Consider the following 12708-nt stretch of genomic DNA (forward strand, 5'->3'; position numbering starts at 1 on the left):
CTTGGCACGCACGCGAGCGATCGGGAGAGCAGGCCAAAAATTAAAGGAAGGGGTCGAAACTTTACCAAAATGCCGCACACGAACCACTCCGAAAGAATATTAACAATAGGCCTCCTACATTATTGCCGAGTTGTAAAGGTTTAGCAAACAGGTGGTGGTATTTTCATTTCCTAGGTCTAAATATGCCAAGAGTTTGCTAGACAAGTTCAAAATGATAGATTGCAAGTTCTTGTCTACACCTATGGAGAAAGGGTTGAAGCTTTTGACCAAAATAGACTCAAAGGTGATCAATAAGTTAGCATTCATGCAACTAGTGGGCAGCCTTATTTATCTTACAACCCCTAGACATGACTTCAGCTACGTTGACTTACATTTCCAAATTCATGACAACACCTAAGGCAAAACATTGGGTTGCAACAAAGAGGGTGCTGAGATATGTTAAAGGGACACTCAACTTTGGTATTTTACATAGTAGAAGGAAAGATTCTTGGCTGGTTGGGTTCACAAATTCAGATTGGGCAGGTTCTGTTAATGACAAGAAGTCTACTTTTGGATATGTTTTCAGTCTTGGTACAGGTGCAGTCACATGGACCAATAAGTAGCAAGTAGTAGATCTTTCCTCGATAAAAGCAAAGTATTGGGGAATAGTCAAAGCACCATGTGAGGCAATATAGCTATGGAGGATGCTTTCAAACATGCAATTGTCTCAACCAGGGCCTTCACCCTTGTATTGTGACAATCAAGGGGTGCTAAAGCTTGCCAAGAATCTAGTCTTCCATGAGCATATCAAGCATGTGGAGCTTCATTTTCATTTCATACGACAACTTGTCGAAGATGGATCTGTGATGTTGCAATAGGTTCCAATTGAGGACCAAACTACAAACATTCTTACCAAGTCTTTGAGTCCTGGCAAATATGTCAAAATTTGTTATAATCTTTAGTTGACAGATTGACTATTAAGAGAGTGTATTAAAATAATATTGTAATATTTAGTTATAATGGTCAAATAAGTTGTTAGGATAGACTTTAGGAATATTCTTTATTCTTTTAGTGTTTATCTACTTTTCTTAGTTGTTTACCATATCCTTATCGGTTAAATCATTTGTAACTCTTATTTAAGCAAAATTTCTCTTTGTTGTTAATATCGAATATCTTGGTAATTATTCTCTCTGTCATTACTTTTCGTAATATGTAGTATAGAATTTTACATTTTCATAATTTGATTGTGTATTCTAAATCTTCTTTAAAGTTTGTTTTTAAACTTAATCATTTTTTAAAAATTTGTAATAGGTTGCAGAGATCCGTTTCACCTCTAACACAATCGTCTTCAAATGACTTGTGAAAGTTGGAGAGGCACTTTCCAACATAGTAATTAGCCAAATTGGCCTATATGGAGGCAAAACAAGCCTAGGTATGGAAACTATGGTATGAAAATCCATCACAGCAAAATTGATAGTGGACCTTTAGCTAATGCCCTAATAGATATCTATGCCAAGTGTGGAAGCATACACAAGGCACGTGAACTGTTTGACAAAATGCCTCAATAACATGTGGTCTCTTGGAATGCCATGCTTGCAGGATATGCACAAAAATATTTTTTTGAAAAGGCCTTGGAAACATTTAAGCAAATGGAATTGCAGATGTAAAGCCAGTTTTGCAAATTTTATTATTATTAATGGTAATAATGATATGTTGGTGTTGGAAATAAGCCACACCCGGACCGATGATGGACTGGTCCAAGAGGGGCCAATAGCTCAGTGGTAGAGCACTCCAGCAGCGTATGGAAGGTCCTAGGTTCGAGTCCTAGCTAGTCCATGTCTCAACATGGTATCAGAGCTATAGTTAAATCGAACCTGAGGCTATTCAATTTTGTGGAAAATTCAAGACAAGCATATATCCAACATCACATCTCTCCAAATGGCCAGCACTTTCAGATTCGAAGATAGACTTGAAGGAGGTGATAACTTCTCAGCATGGAAATTCAGAATTAAAATGATTCTAAGAGAAAATAAAGTTGAATCATTTGTAGAAACTGAAAATAAAGAACCTGAGACTAAACCTAACAAAGCGGCATGGATAGAAGGAAATGAAAACACTGTCAAGATCATAGTTGATGGGGCGAGGAATAATATAATGCCCATCATAAAGAAACATGAGACGGCCTACAACATGTTCAAAGCACTTGAAAATACGTTTGAGATATCCAATGCAAGTTGAACCTTGGCCTTAAAACGAGAAATAAATCATATAGCTATGATCAAAGGGGAGTCAGTCAATGCTTACTTCATGCGGATATCAACCCTAAGGGATGAACTAGCAACACTTGGATACGAGATCCAAAGCAAAGAGTTAACACTCATTGCTCTAGATGGGCTACCTAGTGTGTGGGACACATTCGTCCAAGGCATCAGTGCAAGGTCTAAATATCCAAAGTTTGAAAGGTTAAGAGATGACTGTCTCCAAGAAGAATCAAGGTTAAATAAGAAAGGAATAAAACAAAAGAATATAGATGAAGATCTTCAAGTCCTAAATATAAACTCTAATAAGAAAAGCAAGAAGAAACAATTTAGGAAGAGGAAAGGTCGTCAAGGCAAGAACACCTCCAAGAAGGATCTCTCACATATCCAGTGTTACAGGTGTGACAAATTCGGACACTATGTTGCCAAATGTCCGGAAAGAGCCAAACAACAAGCCACATTTGCCAAAGCAGGAAAATCTAAAGGGGAAGATGACTCCGAGAAGTACGTACTCTACTCAGCACTTACAAACCAAGCATCAAACAAGGTTAACTCCTAGGTGATCGACAGTGGCTCATCCAGACACATTACAGGGTTTAAAGAAGTGCTAGACTCCATGATAGAGGAGAATGATGAGGAAGTGACTATCGGAGATGACTCCACACATCCAGTCAGAGGAGTTGGAACCTGCACCATCAAACTGAAGTCAGGCATATCATTGCAACTTAAAGGAGTACTATATGTCCCAGGCATCAAGAGAAATCTAGTCTCTATATCAGCACTAGAGGATAATGGGTACAGAGTGACCTTCGTGGACAACAGAGTGTTGGCTTGGCCAAGGAATTCATCTATCAAGAAAGCTAAAACCATTGGTCAAAGACAAGGCTACTTGTATGAGCTGTGCACAGAGCCCAACCTAGCCCTAATCCATGAAGCTACAGATGCTAATGAAGTTTGGCATAGAAGACTAGGTCACCTGAATTTTAGAGCTTAATCATCAATGGGAAACCTTGTCACAGGTCTGCCTAAGTTAAAGCAATATCATTCAGGGGCATGCAAGGGATGTTCCCTAGGTAAAAATGCTAAGGGTGTTTTTCAAAATAGTACTAGGAAAACAAGCAAAGTTTTAGAGTTAGTTCATTCTGATGTATGTGGACCTATGTTCGTACCTTCTTTAGGGGGATTTTTTTATTATGTAATATTTGTTGATGGCTACTCTAGGAAAACTTGGATCTACTTTCTAAAATGTAAAGAATCAGAAGAGATCCTTAAAAGGTTTAAGGAATTTAAATCACTAACAGAAAACTACTCAGGAAATAAAATTAAAACCTTAAGAACTGACAATGGGGGGGAATACACCTCGGATTTGTTTAAGGATTTTTGTAAAAATACTGGGATTAAGAGGGAGCTTACTGTACCTTATAATCCTCAACAAAATGGGGTAGCTGAGAGGAAAAATAGGACAATTGTAGAAGCTGCCAAAGCCATGATTCTTGATCAGAATCTAAATACCAATCTTTGGGCAAAAGCAACCAGCACTGTTGTATATATACAAAATAGATGTCCTCACTCCCATCTTGAAGATAAAACCCCTGAGGAAGTCTTTACTAAAACGAAGCTAGTTATCAGCCACCTTAGGATATTTGGGTGCCCTGTCTATATTCATGTACCTAAGGAGAAAAGATTAAAATTAGAGCCTTCTAGAAAAAGGGGATACTTGTAGGATATAGTGAAACCTCCAAGGCCTACAAAATCTATATACCTGGTCAAAGGAATATTGAACTGAGTAGGGATGTAATCTTTGAAGAAGACTTAGCCTTCAAAAGAGCCCAAAGCTCAATAGAACCTGAAGCCTATATCCCTACGCCTAGCATAGATGAAGACCTTGCTCTTGAGCTTCAGAGGGAGAATCTTGAGGAAAAATGAAGGTGAAACTCAAAACCCACCTAGAGAAAATCTCAAGAAAAGACCACTATGGGCCACCAAAACTGTAGAAGAAGCTCAGATGTATGTTGCTCCTTCAGGAACCTTCAAAGAAAGCAAAAGGCCTAACAAATTCACTAGCTACGTTGCCCTTATGAATGATCTTTCAAAAGTTGAACCTAACAATGTATCAAATGCACTTAAACATCAAATATGGAAGGATGCTATGTCTGAGGAATATCAGTCCATTATGAAGAATGATGTTTGGGAAATTGTTCCTAGGCCAACTAGAAAATCTATTGTTTCTTCCAAATGGCTTTTCAAGATCAAACATGCTGCACATGGCAGTATTGAAAAACACAAGGCCAGATTTGTAGCCAGAGGGTTCTCTCAAAAGGAAGGAATTGATTATGAAGAAACATTTGCACCTATAGCCAGATACACCTCAGTAAGAGCCATCTTAGCCATTGCAGCAACAAAGGGATGGAAAGTTCATCAGATGGATATTAAGACATCATTCCTTAATGGTGAGATCTCAGAAGAAGTATACCTAGAGCAACCTGAAGGGTTTGAGATTCATGATGCAAAGTCTCATGTGTGTAGACTCAAGAAAGCTCTCTATGGGCTTAAACAGGCTCCCAAGGCCTGGTATGAAAGAATTGATACTTATCTCTTAGAACTAGGCTTCTCTAAGAATGATGCAGATCCTAATCTCTACTATAAGCAAAACAAAGGTGATATGCTAATATTGATTTTATATGTTGATGATTTATTAATCACTGGAGAAGATAACCTTATAGATCAATGCAAGAAAGATCTTTCTAAAGAATTTGACATGAAGGACTTGGGAGTTCTTCATTACTTCCTAGGCTTGGAAGTATGGCAAAATTCTGATAGTATTATACTAAACCAAGGAAAGTATACCTTGGACATTTTGACAAGATTTGGAATGATAAACTACAGACCCATGACCTCTCCAATGGAAACAAATCTTCATAAACTTAAGGAAGTTGTAGCAGAGTCACAACCCACTGATCCAACTCACTACAGGCAAATGATTGGGTCCCTGATGTATCTGGTAAATACAAGACCAGATATCTGTTATGCAGTTAATGCTTTGAGTCAGTTTATGTGTGAGCCAAAGGAGATACAGCTGATAGCAGTGAAACACATTATGAGATATTTACAAGGTACTCTAAACCTTGGTCTCAAATATGAGAGAGTTGATCTAGATCTACACGGATTCACAGATTTAGATTGGGATGGAAGTGTGATTGATAGGAAAAGCACCTCAGGATGCTATTTCAGTTTAGATTTAGCCATGATATCTTGGATCAACAAAAAGCAGTCTTCAGTAGCACAGAGTTCTACTGAGGCCGAATACATTGCAGCGTCCATGGCTGCCCGAGAAGCAGTATGGCTCAGGAAGTTGCTTGTGACAACCAGAGCTGCATAAAACTTTCAGTAAATCCGGTGTTCCATGATAGATCCAAGCACATTGAGATTCCATACCATTATGTGCGAGATATGGTAGACAGGAATGTGATTCAGTTGGAATATATTTGTACAGGAGATCAGACAACAAATATTCTTACCAAACCACTTTCCAGAGTGAAGGTTGAACACTTCAGAAAAGGTTTGGGTATGATAGAAAGGTAATTTGCTTTGTAATCTATACTTACATATCAATAAGATGTTTAATGTGTAAACTTCTTTGTCGTGTTAGGACTTTTATGGGTTCAACCCCCTGTGTTCATTTCTAAGAGGTGATGATCTCTCAGATAATGAACACTTGTATATAGACATTATAAGGTGACGATCTTATAATGATCAAACCAGTTATCATGTGTGATTTCTGGTATGTCATGGATGTGCCATGAATATGTTGTGGTAAAACATTTGGAAAGACGTTAGTGCACATACCACAATGTGGATAAGTTGAGAATTTAATTATTCTCATGTGTTTATCCTTAGTATTGCTTGTTTTGCAATACTGCTATCACGTGCTTAGGTGATATCATGTCATCACAAGGTGATGAATTTCTTGTATCACGTGTTTAGGTGATACTCCATGTCACGTGCTTAGGTGATATGGTTACTTGTATCATATGTTTTGATGATACTTCATGTCATGTGTTTAGGTGATATGAACCCTTGGAGAATGAGATTATTAACTATATAAGGAATATTGGTCATCAAGAGAAATGTGATGCTAGACACTTTGTTTGTTATTCATCTTCCCAAGCTAAGAGGGAGTGTTGATACATAATAGCTTCGGTAAGATAAATGATTGAATGGAAGATAAATGAAGTCTCCCATTCAATCAGCTATCTCATCGATAGATAATTTCAAGGCTCACTGATTATTCCTTTATCTGATATTTATGTTATAATTGCTCTCCTTATTCTGTTACAGCATCTATCAATTATGTTACTCATACAGATTGATGATTAAATTAAGTGCAAACTATTAAACTGATAAACCGATAATGATCGGGTTTTGTTATAACCCCCCGATTCATTATCGGGTTACCATTTTAATAGCCACCGAATTTACATAATGATCGGGCTTGATGAATTAAATGGTTATCGGGCTTAATGCATTACCACCGACTAACTAATGTTATCAGGTTAAATGAATTGCTAACCGACTAACTTAAGTTATCGGGCTTAAACCATTTTAATTGCCACCATATATATTAATCGGGCTTAAACCAAACATTGCCACCGATTAATATTGATCGGGTTTTATCAAACATTGCCACCGATTACCTTCGGCCTTGTTATGTTGTATATTGACAACCGAAATGATATCGGTTCATTTGCATATGTTATGGCATCGATTAGCAATCGGTTATGGAGGGACACGACCAAGGGGTATTTTGGTCGGTCGTGTCCAAAGGACATGATCGATCAAGCTACCACTTGATCGGTCACCTCCATGATATATATACATTGATAAAATGTTGTGTAGAGAACATAGAAAATATTAATGCTCTCTCTCCACCTGCAACAAAGAAAAGAAATCAGATCTATTATATTGTGAAATAACATATACTTGAAAAGAAAAATTACATTGAATATAACTTGCTCTTTGAATTGAAAATTGAAATACATTTTCATGGTATCAAAGCCAGGTCCAGGCTAGGAGCCCCAAGCACACGAGAGGTGTGGCTTAAGGGGGGGTGTTGGTGTTGGAAATAAGCCACACCCGGACCGATGATGGACTGGTCCAAGAGGGGCCAGTAGCTCAGTGGTAGAGCACTCCAGCAGCGTATGGAAGGTCCTAGGTTCGAGTCCTAGCTGGTCCATGTCTCAACATGATAATTAATATTCTTGCACACTAAAAGGATTAGATGCCTCTAATATGTGTATATTTATGATTCTATGTGCTTTTGTATGGATGAACCCAAGTGCAATTTTTTTTACCAAACCCCCAAACCCAAACCTGAACCAGTACCAGGACCGGTAACTTAGCTGTTTGATGCTGGTGGAAGTTGAAATTGTGTTAACTGCAGCATTCTGTAATTTGCTGCTTCTGATTATTCTATTAATATTCAGATAGCAGCTGAGCATAATATCAAAGTTATTTTGTATTTCAAATCTAGTTTAGGATTGCATTCGATTGATGTCATTTTTTGATTGCTGATTTCAGTTTAGATACTATTTGGAATATTTTAGAAAATCAGACTTTTTTATCATGCTGGTAATTTATTAGTGGTATAAAATTAAAATTATTTAGTATTAGTTACATATTCTGGAAAATGACTATTACACTGACATTCTTAGTGTAGGGTTCATTTCGTAGTCCGACACTAATTTCCAAGTTTACTAATTTTATTGAAGAAAAGAAAAAGTATCAAAGCCTTATTTTGGGGTTTTTAACATGCACAGCTCAAATTTGAAAACTAAAAGATGAAAAAAGAAAATGGAGGAGACTATGGGAAGTCATGTAGAAATAGTTGATTATAATACAGAGTCTAGACAAATAGGTTGAGGCTCTTGGACCTAGGAAAAAAACAGTTAAATAAATGACTTACTACAAAGGATTGCTTTCTTTCCAAAGAAAGCATTGTTGATTAGAGATTGCATTGTAAATTGTCCCAAGAGACAATCATGCCTTCTATTTTTTCCAGATTTTGAAGCAAAATCACTTTAAATTAATTTATTTTCTGATCAATAGAATGACTGGGAAATGATTGGATGTCTCATTTGCCACAATGTTATTAACTTCAACTCATACCATATTATTATGCATCAAAACATACAAGCGTTTCAAATTTGAAAAACAACACAAACTTATAACATGGCACATGCTGATTAACAATAGCAAATCACCTGAAATGACGAATTTCCCATCTGGACTGAAAGAGGCTTCAAGAGTTCCACTGTCAGGAACAGCTTCCACGTCGAAACTATGCATCTTAAACCAAATAAGACACACAGAAGGCATGAAATTAAGTTTAACCACTTAAATAGTTTTGAGAAGGTTGATAAATTTTCAAAATTAGAGTATTGATAGCATAAGCATTTCAACACTATTGAGGATAGTATAACTTTTCTGGGTACATCAGGTTAACAAAGAAAATTAAGCCAAGTTCATTTGTGACAATTGATCTTAGTAATGCGATAATAATATAAATCGCCACAAAAGTTATCTTTGAAATGCTATCAAATAGTACAACAGCTATCTCCAAGGTTTCCACCACAAGAAATGAAACAGATTTCATTAATTAATGTTGACATTCATAAGGCAATTTGCAAGTTAAGGGAAAAGAACAGGGTGGTATTAATCTACTTCACAATACATATCAAAGCTACAATGCATAAACATCAAAGAATGGTATTTGCTTTTATAACTAATATTACATTAAAACTTCTAAAGCAGATGCATCCAAAAACAAACCAACAGAACAAATAATATGTGAGTACATAACTTCACCAAGGACAAAGAAAAAAATAAACCTTTCAAATGGAGGGCAAATACTAAAACATGATTCTTCATTTTCAAGTTACCAGCCTTTTTGTAATTCAATTGAAAACATTATTACTAGGACTCAGAAGAGCTGCACATAGAGGAATGAGATATTCAATATTGTAGTGCCCTGCCTAGCGGCACTGTCATGCCCCCCCCCGCCAGGATGCTTCTCAAAACTTAAAAGGAAAAACAAATACATAATAGATGAAAAGACAGCAAACCAATTGATGCATTCCAAGGCTGGGCAATAATATTATCATAGTGTAAGGTGGCAAGAACATAACAAATAACAAATCATATTATCAAGTAGCGATTTATCTATAAGGCAATCAGTTATTTGATCAGCAACTATATTGCCCAAGTCAAACATGGTTAAGTATAAACAATAAACTAATACCCAACGATAAGCACAAACCAATATGCAATGTTTGACAATTATTGTTAAGAGGAAAGGGTGTGATCTAAGTTGTGATTTTATTGTAATTACACAGCAACTATATTGCCCAAGTCAAACATGGTTTAAGTATAAACAAAAAACTAATACCCAACGATAAGCACAAACCAATATGCAATGTTTGACAATTATTGTTAAGAGGAAAGGGTGTGATCTAAGTTGGAGTGATTTTATTGTAATTACCAAATGATGCAAGTTTATTGTATTTAACAAATGCTGCAATTAGTAATGTTTTTTATAAGGTGTGTTTTAGAGAATATAATTCAAGTGAAGTAATGCAATTTGAAATGAATTTCTAAAAAGTGTGTAAAGCAAAGAGGTGCAATTAGCAAAGAAACAATTTGTTTAAAGGGGTGTGACTGGTTGGCATACAACCATTTGTTCTGAAAAGGCATGTCCTTTTAGAATGGAAAGACATGTATTGGAAGGTACATATAGAGATTGAAGTAGATGAGAAGGGGGAGGGTAGTGCATGTTCTTTGAAGACAATAAAATATATATACACCTGATTTTAAAAGGGTTGTCAACGAGAAGATCACATCAGATGTGAGGAGGAACGGATGATTTATATACACCAACAATTAAAGCAAAAAGAATTAAGGACTAGTCTATATATATATATATTGCATGTGTAGCGGAGTTGCTTGAGCTGTGGGTTTTCTCCCCATTGGTCTCGGGTTCAACTCCGAGGCTCGGGCTTACTTGATGCATATGGTTTGCGGGTGATTGTGTGCATCCCCAGGGGATTAGTCTCACCTCAGCTCGCCCCTTCCTGGCCCCAACTTGGCAGTAAGACCGACCAAGGCAAGGGAGGTTGGGCACTGGGCTGGGTCACCTGCAGTCTGCAACTTTGGGAGCTAGCAATAATCAGGATTGAATTAAATCAACCAGCACTCAAGCCAATACAAGTTACAAAACTCAGAAATTAACATACACACACACATATATATCACACAGCAGTTACATAACTAGCAGATATTCTGGTATGAATATAATGCATTATCATATGATTTAGATAACTCATTATATGTCTTCATTTGATAAGAAGTATGAATGTTTGCAGAGATTCTATTGCTTCTAATGTATGATTAATATAGATAAGATTCCTTTAAGCTTATAGCTAATCCACCATCCCATTATGGAGGGAGGTAGGACATATGAGGAGTGCAAGTAGCAAAAAAGGTCCAATCAAGTAGTGGAAACCCTGAGTGGGGCTGGGAAGCCGAATGGCAGGTGCCATTAACGAGCTCCTAGGCTTGATGATAGGCTCAATGCACCTTGTATGATCTCCCAGGTGCTTCATACTGTGGATGGAATGTTGGCAAAATCCCTAAGGGAATCTCATGCACATTAAGAGTATTATAATGATGAGTAGAAGTCCCTTTGGAATGTTGTTGAAATATGTTTAATTTTCTATTGATGACTAACCTGGTTGCAGGATCTAAATCAAGGCATTAATCCAGAATTCAATTAGGAATTCTAGGGCAAATTAAGTCCAGTCCTAATAGGGGACACTATAGGCACTTCTATTTCAGCTGCTTCTTATTTACTCTTTGCATTAGAGGTTAGAAAATATGGACTTGTCTTTTAATAGACCAAAGTTGTAATTTATTAAGAAATCAACTAGTCTAAATTGAATCTAACTGTAATGTACACACTTCATCGATGTTGGATCTCTGTCATTTTAAAGACTCCACAAGGTTTGTATGACTTTTCAAATCATCTTTCTTCAAGTAATTTGTTCACTACTAGACATATAAATGGCTAAGGCAGAATTATGCAGGTGTTCGGAATATGCTAGAAAAGGCTTGAGATTATATGGAAATCCACTTGCTAGGGTTTTTCCACACTGAGTTCTCCAGGGTAAATCTTGTGTGTTGTTACATGCTTGAAAGTCTCAGACTCAGCCAAGTTTGATAGCTGAGACTCGCATGTGAGACTTGTACTCGGCAAGTTGTTTTTGACTCAGACTCCAGCTCAGTGAAAAAACTTGGACAGAACTCAGCAAAACTCAAATATTAATAAAAATATAATATATAAAAAAAAATGGGTTAAATGGTTTTTTAGAAAATTTTGAGTTGATTTTTTGTTTTTTTCAGACTCAGCCGACTTTAAAAGCCAAGAAAGTCAGACTCAGCCGAGTTTAATGGCTGAGACTGGGCCAAATTTGATGGCTGACACATGTGAGTCTCAGCTGTCAAACTTAGCGAATCTGCAAGTCTCAGCTGTCAAACTTGGCGAGTCTGTGAATCTCACCTACAGACTCACCAAGCCTTTTAAGATTGGATCCATGAGTCTTTGCCAAGTCTCAACACACTGATTCATATCATAGTTTTTCAAGTGTTCCTTGGATGATGTAGATTTTGATGTTATAGGTTGCATTTGATGCCACTGAACTGATTTGCCAAGGCAAGAGAGATGAACACAGCTTATTACCATTGCAAAACAGTTCTTCAAGGAGGTGGAATCATCAAGTCAGGTGATGTCTCAAGCAATAGATGATGTTTGCCCTCTCGGGTAAACGGTTAAATGCAGAAAGTAAATGCACAGAACATAATGGAAATATATTAAATAACCAGCCTCTGTATTAATTCCACAGTCCATGTACAATAAGTGCTTATCACATTACATCTGACACGACTAACATGATCATACTTCGAAGAAAAGGTACACAATATATAATACCCGAAGGGGTGCGACACAACCGTCGTGACTCCAACTACCTACCCGTCGGCCAACTAACTAACCGCCGTAACTCATTATTACCGACGACAACATAAACATAATATAACAACATAACATAATGATTATTCCCGTCAACATCATCCCCCCCAAGAAAAGAAGTCGACTCCGACGACTTAATACAAAATAGAGATGAACGACAGAAACTACTGACGCTAGTCGGGCCCGGATCTTATACACTTGCTGCGTCCTCGCCTGAAAACCCTTTTCTGCTACCATCCGATGCTCAAGTGCGGATTTCACCAATATTGCTTCCTTTGCCATCACAGTCCTCCTGTGCCTAACCCAAACTTGTCTGCAAAACACGTTTTCCAGTCTCAGCTTCCACCAACTGCTACTCAAATGATACTATCTCCCTAGCCAATTTGTCCTCAA

The 12708-nt window shown here is 37.2% G+C and overlaps 1 protein-coding gene across 10 annotated transcripts in view; it reads right to left on the bottom strand.

The window, feature by feature from the left end:
• Positions 1-12708, bottom strand: part of LOC131026661 (protein ANTHESIS POMOTING FACTOR 1) — a 161802-nt gene that overhangs the window by 42326 nt on the left and 106768 nt on the right. For all 10 annotated transcript variants that reach the window (XM_057956587.2, XM_057956594.2, XM_057956589.2 and 7 more), the window contains one exon: positions 8498-8582. In XM_057956587.2, the coding sequence (XP_057812570.2) occupies positions 8498-8582 (85 nt within the window). The remainder of the gene's footprint in view (positions 1-8497; positions 8583-12708) is intronic.

The sequence above is a fragment of the Cryptomeria japonica genome, chromosome 11 (genome assembly GCF_030272615.1).
Source record: "Cryptomeria japonica chromosome 11, Sugi_1.0, whole genome shotgun sequence".
Taxonomy (NCBI): domain Eukaryota; kingdom Viridiplantae; phylum Streptophyta; class Pinopsida; order Cupressales; family Cupressaceae; genus Cryptomeria; species Cryptomeria japonica.